At 28.9% G+C, this 20,317-nt stretch overlaps 2 protein-coding genes across 4 annotated transcripts; both read left to right on the top strand.

Moving 5' to 3' along the window:
- Positions 1-2: 2 nt before the first annotated feature.
- LOC124431734 (UDP-glucosyltransferase 2-like) lies at positions 3-3,868 on the top strand. Of its 3 annotated transcripts, none has more exons than XM_046979946.1 (6): positions 3-189; positions 1,356-1,469; positions 2,099-2,518; positions 2,663-2,894; positions 3,064-3,289; positions 3,528-3,868. In XM_046979946.1, exons 1-6 carry the CDS (start codon positions 31-33, stop codon positions 3,811-3,813), a joined length of 1,437 nt encoding a protein of 478 aa, XP_046835902.1. In that variant the 5' UTR covers positions 3-30; the 3' UTR covers positions 3,814-3,868. The 3 variants fall into 3 exon arrangements, with proteins under 3 accessions (XP_046835902.1, XP_046835901.1, XP_046835900.1); XM_046979945.1 differs by lacking the exon at positions 3-189 and adding an exon at positions 969-1,229; XM_046979944.1 differs by lacking the exon at positions 3-189 and having other exon boundaries at positions 969-1,469.
- Positions 3,869-4,989: 1,121 nt separating this feature from the next.
- LOC124431841 lies at positions 4,990-19,981 on the top strand. Its single transcript, XM_046980182.1, has 16 exons — positions 4,990-5,508; positions 6,118-6,534; positions 6,678-6,909; positions 7,083-7,308; positions 7,521-7,799; positions 9,390-9,798; positions 10,382-10,801; positions 10,944-11,175; positions 11,345-11,570; positions 11,781-12,062; positions 14,418-14,473; positions 15,248-15,675; positions 16,182-16,598; positions 16,678-16,909; positions 17,333-17,561; positions 18,485-19,981. The coding sequence occupies exons 1-16, from the start codon at positions 5,110-5,112 to the stop codon at positions 18,780-18,782; spliced, it is 4,782 nt and encodes a 1,593-aa protein (XP_046836138.1). The 5' UTR covers positions 4,990-5,109; the 3' UTR covers positions 18,783-19,981.
- The last annotated feature ends 336 nt before the right edge of the window (positions 19,982-20,317 follow it).

The raw sequence follows: 20,317 nt of genomic DNA, 5'->3' as shown, positions 1-20,317 counted from the left end.
TATCTACTATTTCCAAATTTATCTTCAATTATGTATCCCAAAGTTTTATCGATGATAAAAAAGATATCAATAATAATTCATATTTTTGTATCAAAGAAAAATCAATATCGAAATCATCGATTCCAAATATTAAGGGAATCGTTTGGCGACAGACGACTCACTATACCAACCAGCAAGTTAAATCAGTCAGTAAGTACAATATACCCATACAAAAAATGATACTGTTTAATATATATTGTTTACAATATAATAGTTACGATTGTCATGTTTTGTTTTTCCTCTTAATAAAAGTTATCAAAGAGATTAAATCGTTTAAATTGACATATTCACTTAAATCTTTTACATTATCAATTTAATGTAAAAAATGATTCCGATATATTGATAATAGCTCAATATTCACAGTTTGGATAATTTCGAGCATGAGTCCACGAAAAACGAAGATATATTTATCGTTAAATGAACCATGACCCATAAGTTTAAAGTGTTAAGTCTCTAACAGATGATTATCAAATGCATTAAAATACGTTATCTTCGTTGATCGTTAGTGACATGGACTAATAGTAACTTTTAGAGAACGCTCATTAACGCTCATTCTCCATACCCTTAAATACATTCAATGATTTTAACGTAATCATTCGGTTGTGACGATGTTTATGCAGAAACTAAAACCAAATTACCATACATGTAAATATTTTTCTGATAATCGTAAAAATTTGTAATAGTTTAAATATCTGGTTAAAATGCTCGCCATTTATAAACTTGCCTATCACAGTTTTTAAAAACTATCAGACTATAGAAATATATTGTTTTAGTATGAAAAATAAATATAAATGATAAAAAAAAAAGCGTTCTTAGAACAAAAATTAACGTGAAAATTGACTTATAAATTAACTTAAACGAAGATAAATTTCATTTTCTGACATTATCATTTGTTTCGAAAATGTTGATATATAAATGAACGAAGGAATTAAACAACTGTCATATAACGGGAAGAAGTAGAGACGGTACATTGCATAATAAAAGATACAAGGAAGAACAAAGAAATTGAAGAAAAAAAGATTCACATAAAAATGAAGACTTTACTATGGATTATATTATGTATGAGTTTGTGTCTTACGTTATCCCAGGGATACAGAATCCTTGGAATTTTTCCATATTTCGGGAAAAGTCATTTTATCATGTTCGAAAATTTGATGAAAGGACTCATTAAGAAGGGTCATCAGGTCGATGTAATTAGTTCATACCCATTGAAAAAACCGTTCGTTAATTATACCGATTTAGTTGTGGTGCCAGTGGAAATAAATGTTGTTAATAACATTTCGTACAAATTAGCAAATAAACTCTCCATTTTGCAGAAGTTGTCAAACATAGCTGGTAATAATCTTTGTGAAAATTTGGCACATCCAAAAATTCAAAAACTAATTCGTAATCCTCCGAAGGATCCACCCTATGACGTCGTACTGATAGAGGTATTTCTTTACATTCTTTGTTTTTAATTGTCCTTTTCATCCTATTGTAAAATAAGACTGACAAATTAACATGTTTTACGCGACACGTCGAACACGTTAGCACATTTCCACGAAGCAATTCAAATGACGCAATGCATTTCAATGGAGTTCAAAAAAGATAATAAGAGGGAAATAGGTGCGCGGAGACAAAAGAAAAAAAAAAGAAAAAAAAAACAGAGGGAAGATTAAAAAATTTGGCAAGATTTTAACGATTAATTTGTTAAATTGACATCGTTCTATCCTTGATCATGATTCTCACATTATAAGCTTACCAATTTGTTTGCTTTTGACCACCCGTAAGCATTAGGAAAGAAAAATTATATGTGAAATAAATTAACGTTAGGATAATTTATAATCTCGACAAAAATCATCGCGAATAATAAATTATAGATAAATGTAAAGACAATAAATGCATTCGTACGTCTTTCTCTGTGTAAGATTGCCTAAGTTAGATAAACTAATATATTTACATAGAAAATGATAATCTCAGATAATTTGCCAAAGTCTAATAGTACAAACATAACGATCATTAGAAAATAATAATATGAAAGAATTCCTAATAACTGGATTATTTTTTCTAATTGCCTTAGGTATTTGCTTCTCACTGTTTTGCTATATTCGGACACCTTTTCAATGTACCAGTGATCGGAGTCACTACTTGCAGTTTTTATCCATGGCACAATCATATTATCGGAAATCCCGAAAATTTAGCCATTCTACCGAATAATTTATTGAACTTTAAGACTCCAATGAACTTTTGGCAACGAACGTACAACTTTCTACACACTTTCTTCTACAACATATACTTCAATCATTTGACCAAATATCAAGACGAACAAATAAGAAAGTACGTCGGTCCGAATTTACCGAGTGTGCGACAATTGGAGAAGAATATTTCCATGATTCTGGTGAACTCATATTTTACTATGGACGGAATTAGACCTTTAACGCAGGCCTACATAGAAATCGGTGGATTGCACGTTCAAGATGACGGCTCGAAATTATCACCTGTAAGTCAACGTACGCATCATCCACGTAAGAAACTAAAATCTAATTGTAAAACAACACTGTATCAAATGTGTCTAAACGAAAAAAGATTTTTTTCATTGAATTAACATTTTTTTTTTTATTTCATTTCTAATTCCGTAATACAGGAGCTACAGAAATGGTTGGACGAAAGTAAAGATGGTTTTGTCTATTTTTCGTTTGGTTCTATGCTCAAGATAGAATCATTTCCAAGAAAGATTCTCAATATATTCTATAAATCTTTCGAAAGGATATCGCCAGTAAATATTCTAATGAAGATTCCAAATCCCAAAGAGTTACCACCTGGTTTGCCAAAGAACGTTCACACTTCACCATGGATACCGCAATTGAAAGTTTTACGTGAGTTTTATTAACTCAAATTCGAACGTTTTATTAGAATTCCATCCTTTAGCAATGTCCTTTAACAACTATAAAATTCCTATAATTAATTAACGTACATTCAGAAATTTTCACGTTCATATCGTATCTCATAAACTACGTAGAATCATTGTATCCAATGTATTTTTAGAACATCCAAACGTGAAGGCATTTATTACTCATGGTGGTCTTATGGGAACACAGGAGGCCATTTCATGCGGCGTTCCAATGATCGGAATACCTATTTTCGCCGACCAATTTGCAAATGTCATTAATTATGTGAAGCACAATATTGCAATAAAACTAGACTACGAAAATTTGTCACAAGATGAAATGGATGCTGCATTGAACGCAATCTTAAATAATTCCACATACAGGTACAAACTTTCTATTAGCAATTAAAGCTTTAATTACCTTTTAATTTTTCCAAGGAGAAAGCCAAAAGAAATATTTAACTTATACATAAATATATATATATACATATCTTCAAATATTATTTTCGAAGAAAGAACACGATACACTATTAACTCAAATTGTATATATGTAACATATTATTATGCAATTTTTATTTCGAACAACAATAACTCTGAATAACGATAACAATATTTTTTTTAGGGAGGCCGCACGTAATGTTGCACAACAATTTTTGGATAGGCCATTGAAGCCAATCGACACCGCTAATTATTGGATTGAATATATCGTGAAATACGGATGGGACGCACTCCGTTCACCGGCCATGGACTTGAATTGGTGGGAAAACGATCTTTTAGACGTATATACATTCTTATTGTTGATTATAGTTATCATCATTTACATAACAATTCGATTAATTAGAATATTTCTGAGCATAATTTTATCTGACTCAAATATTAATGATTCACGCATGAAAAAGATGTTATAACAATCTGATTTCGGATTATAATATTTCAAGATTTATTAAAACATAAATGAATTTATTTGTAAATTTGTTCCTATCAATACATTCAACAGATGCTTAATTCGTGGTGATGTTTGAAAGATCAATTTGACTTCGCGCTGATATCAATGTATGAATAAATTATAGATCGATAAACGATCTTGTTCAGAAAAAAATAAGATTTTATCTATGATGACTAATAGAAATATTCAAATATCTACTATTTCCAAATTTATCTTCAATTATGTATCGCAATTTTTTATCGATGATAAAAAAGATATCAATAATAATTCATATTTTTGTATCAAAGAAAAATCCATATCGAAATCATCGATTCCAAATATTAAGGGAATCGTTTGATAACAGACGACTCACTATACCAACCAGCAAGTTAAATCAGTCAGTAAGTACAATATACCCATACAAAAAATGATACTGTTTAATATATATTGTTTACAATATAATAGTTACGGTTGTCATGTTTTGTTTTTCCTCTTAATAAAAGTTATCAAAGAGTTTAAATCGTTTAAATTGACATATTCACTTAAGTCTTTTGCATTATCAATTTAATGTAAAAAAAATGATTCCGATATATTGATAATAGCTCAATATTCACAGTTCGGATAATTTCGAGCATAAGTCCACGAAAAACGAAGATATATTTATCGTTAAATGATCCATGACCCATAAGTTTAAAGTGTTAAGTCTCCAACAGATGATTATCGAATGCATTAAAATTCGTGGTCTTCGTTGATCGTTAGTGACATGCATTAATAGTAACTTTTCGAGAACGCTCGTTAACGCTCATTCTCTATAGCCTTAAATACATTCACCGTCTTTGACGTAATCATGCCGTTATTACGATGATTGTGCAAAAACAAAAAAAAAAAAAAAAAAAAAAAAAAACAAAAAAAAAGATAAAACGAAATTACCGTGTATATAAATATTTTCTTCATAACCTTAAAAATTCATGATAGTTTAAATATTTAGTTTAAACGTTGACCATTTACTAGCTATCTACCATATTGTTTAAACAACAAGTGTATGTAAATGTACTATCTTAGTATGGAAAATGCATATAAATAAAGGAAAAAAACATCACGCTAAATGTTGTTTTATATTATTATTTTCTTGACGAAATATGCATATATAAACGAACGGATGAATTAAAAAAATTTCACATTACGGGAAGAAGTAGCAACGGTAAATTGCATAAGGACAGATACAAGGAAAAACGAAGAAGAATCGAAGAAAAAAAGATTCAAAAAAAAAAAATAAAAAATGAAGATTTTACTATGCATTATTTTGTGGATGAGTTTGTGCCTTAAGTTATCCCAAGGATATAGAATACTTGGAATATTTCCATATAAAGTGAAAAGTCATTTTATAATGTTCGAAAGTTTAATGAAAGGTCTCGCTAAGAAGGGTCATCAGGTTGATGTAATTGGTCCGTTCCCACTGAAAAAATCATTCGTCAATTATACTGATTTAATTGTGATATCAGAAGAAATCAATTATGTCAATAATATTCCGTACGATATCATAAATAAAATGACAATATTAGAAGTGTTTTCAACCATAGCTGGTTATCAGCTTTGTGAATGCTTGGAACATCCAAAAATCCAAAAACTAATCCACAATCCTCCGATGGATCCACCTTATGACGTAGTTCTGATAGAGGTATTCCTTTAACTTTTTTGTTTTTCATCTTTTTCTTTTTTCCTTTTTTTCATCCTTTTCTTAAAATTATATTAACAGACTTATATCTTTTTACGTAATATGTCAAACTTTTCCATATCTCCACAAAGTATTTTAAATAATGCATGCATTTAAATGCAGTTGAAGAAAAAAATGACAGGGGAAAATGATAAAAGAACTAAAAACTTCAGCATCAATTAAAAATTGAATGTTAAACTGATCACGTTCTATTCTTGACTATGACTTACATTATGTTATTTTACATTATGTTTCCAATTTGTATGCTTCCGATCATACGATAGTATTAGAAAACAAAAATTATACATGATAAATTAACGTTATGATAATTTATAATCTCGACAAAAAACAACGCGAATAATAAGTTAAAGATGAATATAGAGATGAGAATCTAGTTCGCACGCCTTTTTCTGTGCAAAATCGTATAAGTTATTATGTAAAATTAAATATTGATACGGAAGATGATAATTTGATAATTTATAAAAGACTAATTGTCCAGACAAAACGGATCATTAGAAAATAATAATATGAAAGAACTCTTAGTGACTGGATTATTTTTTCTAATTGCCTTAGGTTCTTGCTGCTCATTGTTTTGCTATATTCGGACATATTCTTAATGTACCAGTGATCGGTGTCAGTACTGCAAATTATTTATGGCTCAGTTCTTTCTTAGAAAATCCCCAAAATTTGGCCACCTGTCCCAATAATTTATTGCAGTTTAACAGTCCAATGAACTTTTGGCAACGAACGTATAACTTTCTATACACAGTATTCAGCAAAATATACTTGAATCATTTTAACAAATATCAAGATGAACAAATAAGAAAGTACGTCGGTCCGAATTTACCGAGTGTGCAACAAATGGAAAAAAATATTTCCATAATTTTGATGAACTCATATTTTACTATGGACGGAATTAGACCTTTAACGCAGGCCTACATAGAAATCGGTGGATTGCACGTTCAAGATGACGGCTCGAAATTATCACCTGTAAGTCAACGTACGAATCATCCACGTAAGAAAATAAAATCTAATTGTAAAACAACACTGTATCAAATGTGTCTAAACGAAAAAAGATTTTTTTCATTGAATTAACATTTTTTTTTTATTTCATTTCTAATTCCGTAATACAGGAGCTACAGAAATGGTTGGACGAAAGTAAAGATGGTTTTATCTATTTCACGTTTGGTTCAATGGTCAAGATTGAATCATTTCCAAGAAAGATTCTCCATATATTCTATAAATCTTTCGAAAGGATATCGCCAGTAAATATTCTAATGAAGATTCCAAATCCCAAAGAGTTACCACCTGGTTTGCCAAAGAACGTTCACATTTTGCCATGGATACCGCAATTGAAAGTTTTACGTGAGTTTTATTAACTCAAATTCGAACGTTTTATTAGAATTCCATCCTTTATCAATGTCCTTTAACAACTATAACATTCCTACAATTAATTAAATTACATTCAGAAATTTTCACGTTCATATCGTATCTCATAAACTACGTAGAATCATTGTATTGTATCAATGTATTTTTAGAACATCCAAACGTGAAGGCGTTTATTACTCATGGTGGTCTTATGGGAACACAGGAGGCCATTTCATGCGGCGTTCCAATGATCGGAATACCTATTTTCGGCGACCAATTTGCAAATGTCATTAATTATGTGAAGCACAATATTGCAATAAAACTAGACTACGAAAATTTGTCACAAGATGAAATGGACGCTGCATTGAACGCAATCTTAAATAATTCCACATACAGGTACATACTTTCAATTAGCCGTTTAATTGTCTATTAACTTTTCCAAGGCAAAAGCCAATAGAAATATTTAATTTCTCGTATCATTTTCGAATATTATTTTCAACGAAAAAACACGATATATTATCAACTCAAATTGTATATGTCTAATATATAAATTATGTACTTTCTATTTGGAAACATTTTGAATAACGATAATAATATTTTTTTTTTAGGGAGGCCGCACGTAATGTTGCACAAAAATTTTTGGATAGGCCATTGAAGCCAATCGACACCGCTAATTATTGGATTGAATATATCGTGAAATACGGATGGGACACACTTCGTTCACCGGCCATGGACTTGCATTGGTGGGAAAACGATCTTTTAGACGTATATATATTCTTATTGTCGATTATAGTTATCATCATTTACATAACAATTCGATTAATTAGAATGTTTCTCAGTATAATTTTATCTAACCCAAATATTAACGTTTCACGCATGAAGAAAATGTTATAACAATTTGATTTCGGTGTTAGAATATTTCATGGTTTTTTAAAGCATAAATGTATTTGGAATTTGTTCCTATCAATACAATCAACAGATGGTAAATTTGTGATGATGTTTAAAAGATCAACTCGATTTCATTCTGATATCAATGTATAAATAAATTATATATCGATAAACAATTTTGTTCAGAAAATAAGGTTTTATCTATGATAACTCATAGTAATATTCCAATATTTACTATTTCCAAATATATCTTCAATTATGTATCCCAATTTTTTATCGATATAGAAATGAACATTCTATTGATTTACAATAAGTTAATTGTTAAAAGTGATGAATATTAGGATTTTTAACAAAATTTTCTTCGAAAATTTAACTTCTAACTAATAATTAATGAATTTATTAAAGGACTAATTACTTAACGATTGATTTCAATATAAATACTCGATATATCAATATTTCTGCGAGTCATTTTTTATAATTTTTATTGATAAGATCAATAAAAATGTACGAAAATAATACGAAATATTTATAGTAACATTTTTGTACAAATTAAAAGTTCATATTAATGATAATAATAATAATAGTAATATTAATAATAGTAATAATAATAATAATAATTAAGATATCGTTCGGCAAAAAAACTCACATTAACAATCAACAAGTTAGATAAGTCAGTAAATACAATCAATGTACTCGTACAAGTATATGCTACCGTTTACTATATTATATAATAATTATTTTCCATCAGTAGGTTGTTGTAATGCCAAACTGATACTATGTATTGTAATATTATTACATAACAGTTACGATTGTTATGTTTTGTTGTACCTCAAAGTTATCTAAAAGTTCCAATAGTTTATATATATTAATTAAAAATTTTTGCATTATCAATACAGTGTCAAAAGTGATTCAGATATATTGGTAATAGTTCAATAATCATTCACGTTCGAGACTAATTTTGAGTATGACTCCTCAATGGTCCAGGCATTTTAAAGTATTAGTTTTCTAAAAGATAATTATCACATGCGTTAGAAAAAATTTATGATCTTCGTTGAACATTAGTGACATGCATCAATAGTAATTTCTCGACAATTAAAGTTCCTCTTCTATAAACTTAAATACATTCACTGACCTTGACGTAATTGTTCCGTTATCATGACGTTTGTAAAAAAAAAAAAAAAAAAAAAAAAAAAAATAAAAAAAAAAAAGAAATTAAACTAAATTACTTTAAAAATTTATAGTTCCCCGATAACGATAAAAATTTAATGAACGAAGATTAAATTATTCGCCAATGTGCTAGAGCTCATCATACATTTACAAAATTATAAATAATATTTTTCAAGAGTTAATATATTGACAGGTATTAAATTCGTAGAAAAAAACAATTAACCGTAAATGGGAAAAGAATTCGAACTAAATGTTATCGTGGAAGGTTATCACTGCTGACCGAATATTCATGTTACGTATATAAACGAACGAATGAGTTAAAAATCATGTCATATTTCGAAAAGAAGTAGTGACGGTATTTTACATGAGAACAAAAAAATAATAAGAAGAAACAAAGAAAGTGAAGTAAGAAAAGATTTTTGAAAGAAAAAAATGAAAGCCTCACTATGCATTATTTTTTGGATTTACTTATGTTTAACGTCATCTCACGGATATAGAATTCTCGGAATATTTTCATACCATGGAAAAAGTCATTTTATCATGTTCGAAAGTTTGATGAAAGGTCTCGCTAAGAAGGGTCATCAAGTCGATGTGATTAGTACGTACCCATTGAAAAAACCATTCGTTAATTATACCGATTTGGTTGTGATACCATTGGAAATGAATATTGTCAACAACATGTCATACAATACCGCAAGGAAATTCTCCTTGGTGGACTTTACCTCAACCATATGTGGTAATAATCTTTGTGAACACTTGGCAAATCCAGAAATTCAGGAACTAATTCACAATCCTCCCAAAAATCCACCCTATGATGTCGTTCTGATAGAGGTATTTCTTTAACATTTTTGTTTTTCATTTCTTTTTTTTTTTCTTTTTTTTTTTTTTTTTTTTTTTTTTTCATATGCAAGATGTCGAATATTTGCATGTCTCTACAAAAAAAATTTTTAATGACGCATGCATTTCAATGCAATTCAAGGAAAAAAAAAAAAAAATGACAGGGAAAATGAAAGAAAAACTAAAAATTATGCATCCAGTTAAAGATTAAATGTTAAACTGATCACGTACTATGCTTGACCATAACTACACATTATAAGCTTCAAAATTCATTTGCTATCAAATCATTCGATATCATTAAGAAATAAAAAACATATGTGATAAATTAATATGAGGCTATTATATAATATCGGCCAAAAACATAGTGAATAATAAGTTTAAGATAAATGTAAAGACCAAAATAAGTATTCGTAAGTCTTTTTCTCTGCACGATCGTATAAGTTACGTAAATTAAAATAAATATACACATAATATAATTTCTAGTAATTCGAAAAGTCTAATCGACAAACTATATCTACATAAAATAACAATATGAAATCATTCATAATAACAAAATTATTTTTTCTACTTGTCGTAGGTTTTTGCTGCCCATTGTTTTGCCATATTCGGACATCTTTTGAACGTACCAGTGATCGGTGTCAGTTCTTCCATTCTCTACCCATGGCAAAATCAATATATTGGAAATCCCGAAAATTTAGCCATTCTACCGAATAATTTATTGAACTTTAAGGCTCCAATGAATTTTTGGCAACGAACGTACAACTTTCTACACACTTTCTTCAACAAAATATACTTCGATCATTTGACCAAATATCAAGACGAACAAATAAGAAAGTACGTCGGTCCGAATTTACCGAGTGTGCGACAATTGGAAAAGAATATTTCAATGATTCTAGTGAACTCATATTTTACTGTAAACCGAATCAGACCATTAACGCAGGCCTTCGTCGAAATTGGTGGATTGCACATTCAAGATGACGGCTCGAAGTTATCACCTGTAAGTCAACGTACGAATCATCCACGTAAGAAAATAAAATCTAATTGTAAAACAACACTATGTCAAATGTGTCTTAACGAAAAAAAGATTTTTTTCATTGAATTAACATTTGTTTCATTTCAATTCTAATTCCGTAATACAGGAGTTACAGAAATGGTGTGACGGGAGTAAATATGGTTTTGTCTATTTCTCGTTCGGTTCTCTGATCAAGATCGAATCATTTCCAAGAAAGATTCTCGATATATTCTATAAATCTTTCGAAAGGATATCTCCAATAAATATTCTAATGAAGATTACAAATCCCAAAGAGTTACCACCTGGTTTGCCAAAGAACGTTCACACTTCACCATGGATACCGCAATTGAAAGTTTTACGTGAGTTTTATTAACTCAAATTCGAACGTTTTATTAAAATTCCATACTTTAGCAATGTCCTTTAATAACTATAACATTCCTATAATTAATTAAATTACATTCAGAAATTTTCACATTCATATCGTATCTCATAAATTACGTAGAATCATTGTATCCAATGTTTTTTTAGAACATCCAAACGTGAAGGCATTTATTACTCATGGTGGTCTTATGGGAACACAGGAGGCCATTTCATGTGGCGTTCCAATGATCGGAATACCTATCTTCTGCGACCAATTTGCAAATGTCGCTAATTACGTTGAAAAGAATATTGTAATAAAACTAGACTACGAAAATTTGTCGCAAGATGAAATGGACGCTGCATTGAATACAATTTTAAATAATTCGACATACAGGTACATACTTTCAATTAGCAATTTAATTGCCTCTTAACTTTTCCAAGGTAAAAGGTAATAGAAATATTTAATTTCTCGTATCATTTTCGAATATTATTTTCAACGAAAAAACATGATATATTATCAACTCTAATTGTATATGTCTAATATATAAATTATGTACTTTCTATTTGGAAACATTTTGAATAACGATAACAATATATTTTTCAGGGAGACTGCACGTAAAATTGCACAAAAATTTATGGATAGGCCATTGAAGCCAATCGACACCGCTAATTATTGGATTGAATATATCGTGAAATACGGATGGGACGCACTTCGTTCACCGGCCATGGACCTGCATTGGTGGGAAAATGATCTTTTAGACATATATGTATTCTTATTGTTGATTATAGTTATCATCATTTACATAACAATTCGATTAATACTAATGCTTCTTAACATGATAATATCCAAGAAAAATAACAATTTTTCACTCGTGAAAAAGATGTCGTAATAAATTTAATTTAAGATAACGATAATTCTTAACCGATTATCCTAATTTCTTTTAAACCATTTTCTCATATCATAGAAATTAATTATCGATATATGATAATTTTGCCGAGAGAGTTGAATTACATTTCGTTATGGAAACATGAATAAATTTTAAATCGATAGATAAACCGTTCTTTTTTTATAATATAAATAAAGTTTTATCTTACGATGACTTGCGGAACTATTATGAAAGATCTTATACATCGATATTTATTTATAATTATCTCAATGTTTTATCGATATAGATATGAACGTTGTTATTTCTCTGACGATCACGATAGTCACTAAAGTAAATAAAAATAATTGCATGCATAAGTTTTCCTTAGGAGCGTAATAAATTTAAAAAGGCAACTTCGAAGCTTAAAATTTAACTTAGACATAAGTAATAAACGTCAGAATATTTCTACTTAGTCATTCTTACAATTTTCATTAATAATGAAACGAAGCGGACCTGTGAATGATTAAAAGATTAAATAATTTTCTTATAACGTAACGAATTAAATCGTCGATAAAAAACAAAAAGAAAAAAAAAGAAAATAAAAGAAAGAAAGAAAGAAAAACCTATTAGAAATAAAATACATATGCGATAAAGTTATATAAAAATTAAAGCCCGATAAACTAACAAATACGCCAAAGCAATATAAAGTCATAAAATGCGTTACTTATCACTCATAGATATTTAAAATCACAAAGATAAGAATTATTCTTATCATCGAAAGGTTTAAAAAATTTGATTAAACTTAGAAGAAAAATATTTTCCGTAAGAATATTTTTTTCTATGGATATTTGTAAAAAAAAAAAAAAAGAAAAACAAAAAAAAAAAAAAGGTGTCATTAATCGACCTTTATCAAATGATATTTATCGACTCTTAAAAAGGATCGATTTATTTCTAACAAAAGAATGAATCGAACCAATTTTTATTTCCCCTAAAGAAGATTTAATTATTTCTAATCAATCGGTATGATATATTTAAACTATTAATTAATTACTTGTCTTATTTACTCTCTATTACCTTATAGTCCATCATCAAACTTATTTAGATTAATACGTAACATAATGAATAGTCATGATAGATAGAAATTTAGCTTGGATATTGCGTGTTCTTATACAAACTAATGATAAAATCAGGGGGCGGTGGAGAAGAGGGGCGGCGGAGAGGAGCGGGGGGGAGGGTCATCAAAAAATGATGCTACATAATAGTTCAATGAAAAAGTATCATATAAAATCCGGTTTTAAGTAACTACTGCCACGTAAAATATAGTTCTCATGATGTATGTGCACGTGCGTGTACTATATATATATATAGAAGGCGCCGACACTTAAACAGTAGCCTATCTCACTGGGTATATCAGATACCACAAAAAAAAAAAAAAAAAAAAAACAAGAAACAAGAAACAAAAAAAGAAAAAAAAAATAAAAGAAATGATAGAAAAAATAGACAAAAATTGTTTCTTACAAGATGAGAACAAATAATACGATATACAACATATAAATAATTTTTTTCGCATAAACGGACAAACAAAGAGCCACATACTATCGTGATATTATAATTGAGATCAAGATGAATCGAACGATCTATAATAATAATAATAATAATAATAATAATAATAATAATAATAATAATAATAATAATAATAATAATATTACTAGTTTGCTTGGAGTAAAAAAGAAAAATTCTTTGAAAAGTTTCCCGTGTAAGTTTCCCCATTAAAATGATCAGCATCGATCATTATAATGAAACTAATCGGTTTATTAAAAATCGGCTTAAATTTTGAAAAGATACACGGGAAGAAAGTAAACGTACTCCGTCGGTAAGGTAGATAATTTCGAAATGAATCTCATCTCGATAGGGGATGAGGAGGAGGAGGAGGAGGAGGAGGAGGGAGGAGAATGAAAAGAAAAGAAAATTAAAAAAAAAAAAAGAGAGAGAGAGAGAAAAGAAAAAAAAAGAGAAAAAGAAGAAGATGAAGAAAGAGAGAAAAGAAAGATAGAAAGAAAAAAAGAAAGAAAGGAAGGAAAAAAGAAAAAATGGAAAAAAATGAAAAGGAAAGAAAAAGAAAAAAATTTAATACTGCGAGGTGAAGACATAAGAAGATGATGCTGTATTATTCTATAACGATTGAAATGACAGAAATGATTTTGTAACTTCGACCAAGTATAAAGTCCAATGTCGCCACAAGCTATAAGTTAGTCCTGCCTCTAGCGGTAAACTTTATTGTTAGTCCGAATATTCAGACGACCAAACGCATCCAACTTTCTTTGTGAGAGATCAAACACGTCAGTCCATTTCCGCCCTCGTAACGTGTAACAATAATCTTGGCCAATCTCCGTGTCGTTATCAACGACGTCTCATGAATGCATAAGAAAGAGTGAGTAAAACCATTCACAAAAGTTTTATTTATGTACTTTATGTACTTCTTTCTTCTTCTTCTTACTTTTTTTTTTCTCTCTTTTTCTGTTTACACGCAACGTAATAAAATCTCAATCGTACGGATTTATTTGAAAATCTTAAAGGATTATTACTTACGAAATATGCGTATCATTCGACGTTTCAAAAATATAAAGTCATCGTAGGAGAAAGAATATTAGAAATGAAGCGTATAGTATATAAATAAATAAATAAATAAATAAATAAATACATGTGTGTCTGTGTATCTCAATGTGTGTGTGTGTGTGTCCATGTCTGTGTGTGTGTGTGTGTTTGTAAAAGAGAGAAAAAAGGAAAAATAAAATATTATTAGAAATAGAAATTCTTTCTTACGTAATAACAGAAAAAAAAAGAAAAAATTGCTCTAAGATAATTTCAGAATACTGATAAGAGAAATGATAGAGACAAATATCGCATTATCGCGCATCCATTTTTCACATGTATCAATCATTAATGATAACATAAGACAGCTACAATTTACATTACTCTCTATCAATAAATAATAAATAATAAATAATAAATAATAAATAATAAATAATAAATAATAAATAATAATAATAATAATAATAATAATAATAATAATTATGATAATATCGAACGAATAAATAATGATCTTTTCTATATTAATTATCATCGAAATGATACTCGGATTCGAGATAAAAATAATTCTAATAACATGTCTTTTTTTTTTTTTTTTTTTTTTTTTTATCAACAGGTAATCAACAAGTCCAAAAAATGCGACTCATCATCCTAACATTTTTTCTGGCTTTTATAGCCTCCCAATGTTCCACCGATGGATATAAAATTTTAGGTGTATTCCCGATTAATGGAAAAAGTCATTGGGTCATGATGGAGGCAATAATGAAAGGACTCGCTGAACGTGGTCACCAAGTTGACGTAATTACGCATTTTAAATCACGATATAACAATCCCAATTATAGAGAGATCATTTTGGAAAATACTATGGGGATAGCTGTTAACAATCTAACCGCAAAGGAAATCGCACTGTTTGGCAGTATGAATTTAGAACGTCTTACATATATGGCAGGTTTTAAATTATGCGAGTTACTGGAGCAACCACAATTACAAAAAATAATAAAAAATCCAGCAGAAAATCCACCTTATGATCTCGTCATCACAGAGGTAACACGTTTGATTGATTATAATTCATAATGTAAATCAATTATTCTCTCTCTCTCTCTCTCTCTCTCTCTCTCTCTCTCTCTCTCTCTCTCTCTCTCTCTCTCTCTCTCTCTCTCACTCTTTCTCTTAATATAACTGGATATATTACGTTGAACCTTACGAAGTAGAAATTTTCCCGGTGCAGTTATCTATCCAATATACTTTAAAAGCTATTAACGATGACTTAGCAAATAATCGCGTTAATATGTCCTTGGACTTCGTCAAAATAACCGATGCTTTCATATAATAACAAAGAAAACGTTCTTGGGGGAAAATACCGAGCATGTCTTAAATTAGAATTAAAATAGAATTACGTAATTGTTAAATACCAATCGTGTTAAGACGACGCGAACACTAAATATAGAAATGATAGAACGATTTTATATAGCAGCGAGATATTATATATAATATTTCGAATGAACGGGTATATTTGAGAAACATTGGTAATTGAAATTAATACCTTTCAGCTATTTGTCGCTCATTGTTATCTTGCGTTTGGTCGTCATTTAAATTTACCAATAGTTGGTATGATGTCTTCTCCATTTCACGATTGGACGAGTCATTTTATTGGCGTACCAACTGAAACGGCTTACGTACCAAATATTCTCTCGGGTTACTCCCAACAAATGACATTCTGGCAAAGATTAATAAACACAATAACAATTTATTATTTACAAATTCAAATGGATTATTATACCAATAAACAAACTGAATTAATAAAAAAACATTTTGGTATGGAGACGACTATAAAAGATCTCTTCGATAAACTATCATTGGTATTAGTTAATTCTCATCATAGTGTACACGGTATTAGATCATTTCCGCAATCTGTAATCGAAGTCGGTGGATTGCATCTTAGCAATGACATAGACCCATTATCACCGGTAAGTTAAATATTATTCATATGATCGATTATTATTGTTAAATTGTTAATTGACGAGCTCATGATGAATCATTTAAAAGGAAGTACAAAAATGGTTGGACGAAAGCAAACACGGATGCGTTTATTTCACGTTTGGCTCTATGGTCAGAATCGAAACGTTTCCGAAAGAATTGATGGAGATATTTTACAAAGCATTTGAAAAAATTGCGCCCGTCCGTGTACTAATGAAGGTGGCAAAGAAGGAGGAATTATTACCTGGCTTACCGAAAAATGTTATGACTCAGAGCTGGTTTTCTCAGATACCAATATTGAGTGAGTAAAAGAAGAAAGAAAAAAAAAAGAAAAAAAAAAAAAAAAAAGAAAAGCAAAAATTTATTATCTTTACTAAACTTATTATCTTTAACCCAGAGAATTCCTTTATTAAAGGATCGATTGAATATATATATATATATATATATATATATATATATATATATATATGTATATATATGTATGTATATACGATAACATAAATATTATCTAAACATTGGCATATATTTAAATATCATAAATAACTTTTATCATGAATACATACTTTTAACATACTTAACAATTATCTCTTTAAAATAACTTAACTTATCATTTAAAATAATTATCGATACATATGTATTCCGTTGAATTTAATTTTAATTAAATTTAATAATTATTGTTCCTATTTCCATTTCTTTTATCTCTTTCTTTTATCTAATGTTATAGAACACAAAAATACACGTGCATTCATTACTCATGGTGGTCTTATGGGTACAACAGAATCGATATACTGTGGAGTTCCAATGATAGGTATACCACTTTTTGGCGATCAAAAAATAAATATACAAAATTATGTGGATAGGAAGATAGCCATTTCCCTTGATTCGTTTCAAGAGATCACCGAAGAAAAATTGACAAATGCCTTGGAAACCATTCTAAATGATCCTTCCTACATGTAAGTATTATCGATTTGATTTTTGTAAAAATGATTTCTCACGTGTTTCCACAGAGAGAAGGAGAAGGGGGTGGGGGGAATGGGAGTGGGACAGGGGGGGGGGGGCCGAAGGAAAAAAAAAGAAAAAGAAAACTTTTATATGTGATCAATAAAATCACAAAATTGATAGGATAATACATAAAATAAGTTTTTACGAGTTACGTAAGAACTTTTTGAAATAAAATTATTTTTCTATGACGTTTAATATGATCCTGTCGTAAAATCAAATGGACTATCAATTCAAAGTATTCTTTTCTAAAATACTTTTATCATATCATTTATTATTATATTATATTTCTTATATATCGAGAAATAATTAGAAAAAAAAAAAAAAAGAAAAGAAAAGAAAAAAGAAAAAAAAATAAAAGAAATGATAGAAGAAAAGGAAAAAAGAAAACAAAAAATAGAAGAAACAAGACAAAACAAATAACAAATATTTGTGCTAATGCAATATCGTATAAAAAAAAAAAAAAGTTTAATAAAAAGAAACGAGGAATGAATTTAATAACGTCACGGCGTAATATGTCATTATTACGAATTGTACATATATCATTTATATTTTCCTTTAATATTTTTAGTTCTTCTTTTTTTCTTTTTTTCTTTTTTTTTTTTTTTTTTTTTTTTTTTTGGTAAACAATAAAAACGATTCTTACTAAACGCGCAATTTTGATTATCACGACAATTAACGTTAGTCATTATTACTCACTGTTTTCTAACGTATTAACGTCACTATTAATAATATCTCAAACGTAATTATTATCGTATCCATCAATGGATTAAGGAAATATTTTCATTTATTATAATGATCATTCGTTCATTCGTTTATTCATTCGTTTATTCGTTTGTTTATTTGTTTGTTTGTTTGTTTGTTTGTTTATTTCTAGGAAAAACGTGAAGAAACTTTCTAAGACGTTTGCCGATAGGCCACAATCAGCTATGGACACGGCAATATATTGGATTGAATATGTTATCAAACACGGTAATATCTTGCAATCGCCGGCCATTCATTTACCTTGGTGGCAAAAAAATTTGTTTGACGTCTACGGAGTGATACTACTTGGTATCATTATAACACTCTATATTATCATAGTTCTTTTACGTGGATTGAAATATTTTTATCGTCTTATCTTTCAAGCTTCTGATAATAGAAAAAAACCGTCTATATCAAAGAAAAACAATTGACGAAATTATTAAAAGTAATATTTTAAAATAAGAACAGAACAGTTTATTCGTAAATAAGGAAATAAGATGAATTGCGATCGATCGAGAGAAAAAAACAAAAAAGGAAGAGAGAGACAGAGAGACAGAGAGGCAGAGAGAGAGAGAGAGAGAGAGAGAGAGAGAGAGAGAGAGAGAGAGAGAGAGAGAGTTCGATCTGTTTGCAAAAGACTACTTCTGTATATTATGTATGTATAATGTATATATACATATATATATATATATTATATACATGTATATAATATGTTAAACGAGATAATGAAAAAGAAATCTTGAGATAGAAAAATTTACATACGATATTCTTCGATAATATCGCATACGATATGATAAATATTGCTACGTATAGTCTTTTCTAAGATCGTATTTTTTTTTCATTAAAAAAAAAAAAAAAAAAAAAAAAAAAAAAAAAAAAAAAAAAAAAAAAAAAAAAAAGTAAAGAAAAAAAAACGAAACTAAATGAAAAAGAAAAGAAAGAAGTACAAAGAAGAAAACTTTCTTTATGCCATTGTTATCGAATCGATGAACTGAATTATGAAATCAATTATAATAATTCAATGTTAATTCTCGATTAAGCGAAATCTGATATACATATATAGAGAAGATATTCGACCGCAGTGTTGATTAATTAAAACGAAATGGTATTTGATTATTAATGCAATTGAAAATTTTACGAGTATTCAACGTATTAAAACGATGAAAATCCTTTGGATTTCATGAATTAACAATTGAATCAAATAGATGTTCGAAAAATATTATGTAGATTTTGATATCATTATGTATGATATTACGATTATTATCTTATGTCTCAGTTCTTATATCGGATCATTTCTTTTTCCCTGTTCTTTTTTTCTTTCTTTTTCTTTTTCTTTTTTCCTTTTTTCTTTTTCTTACACTTTTCTCTCCTCTCTTGCCACTTCTTTTTCGTACACACGCACACACACACACACACATTCTTTTTTTTTCTCTGTTTGAATAGTCTAATCAATTACTTTACTTAGTTCATCTGCTAATGCATCTTTTTAATAATTTCTCGGAAAGCATTTTAACGATAAGATCTAAGTATGCACGAGACGTATACCGTATATGTCTATACAGAAACTGAATAATCATAGGAAATGTTAATCATTTAATTAATGTGAAATATAGACTTTGTTCTTTTCTTTTTTGTTTCGTTTTGTTTCTCAAAAAATGCACAATAACATATTCATTTAATACGAGCAACGTCATTGATAATACTTTTAATGTACTATATACTTTTCTTTTTATTTTATTTTTTTCTCTCCTCCTTTCTTTTTTTTGTTTTTCTTCTTTTTCTATTCCTTTTTTTTCTTTTTTTTTTCTTTTTTTTTTTTTTTTCTTTTCTTACGTCTAATCTTACCTGGTGGAGAAGTGGTATTTGCGGATTGTTGCTCGAAACATTCTTGTGCCCGTTCCAAAAGTATTCGATTGATCTCTTGATCGACGAGAATAGTACCTGCCGTTGCGTTCATTGACATCTA

This window comes from Vespa crabro, chromosome 22, assembly GCF_910589235.1.
Source record: "Vespa crabro chromosome 22, iyVesCrab1.2, whole genome shotgun sequence".
Lineage (NCBI taxonomy): Eukaryota > Metazoa > Arthropoda > Insecta > Hymenoptera > Vespidae > Vespa > Vespa crabro.
Note: the sequence above shows the minus strand (reverse complement) of the source record. Positions and strands in the feature narration are given on the sequence as shown.

Bases quoted from the DNA above. Each gene is read 5' to 3' on its own strand.
- LOC124431734 (XM_046979944.1), top strand. From the start codon at position 1,071: ATGAAGACTTTACTATGGATTATATTATGTATGAGTTTGTGTCTTACG. The intron at 1,470-2,098 runs GTATTTCTTTAC...TAATTGCCTTAG, and splicing joins ATGACGTCGTACTGATAGAG to GTATTTGCTTCTCACTGTTT. The intron at 2,519-2,662 runs GTAAGTCAACGT...TCCGTAATACAG, and splicing joins ACGGCTCGAAATTATCACCT to GAGCTACAGAAATGGTTGGA.
- LOC124431841 (XM_046980182.1), top strand. From the start codon at position 5,110: ATGAAGATTTTACTATGCATTATTTTGTGGATGAGTTTGTGCCTTAAG. The intron at 12,063-14,417 runs GTAATAAATTTA...CGTGTAACAATA, and splicing joins TCACTCGTGAAAAAGATGTC to ATCTTGGCCAATCTCCGTGT. The intron at 17,562-18,484 runs GTAAGTATTATC...GTTTATTTCTAG, and splicing joins CTAAATGATCCTTCCTACAT to GAAAAACGTGAAGAAACTTT.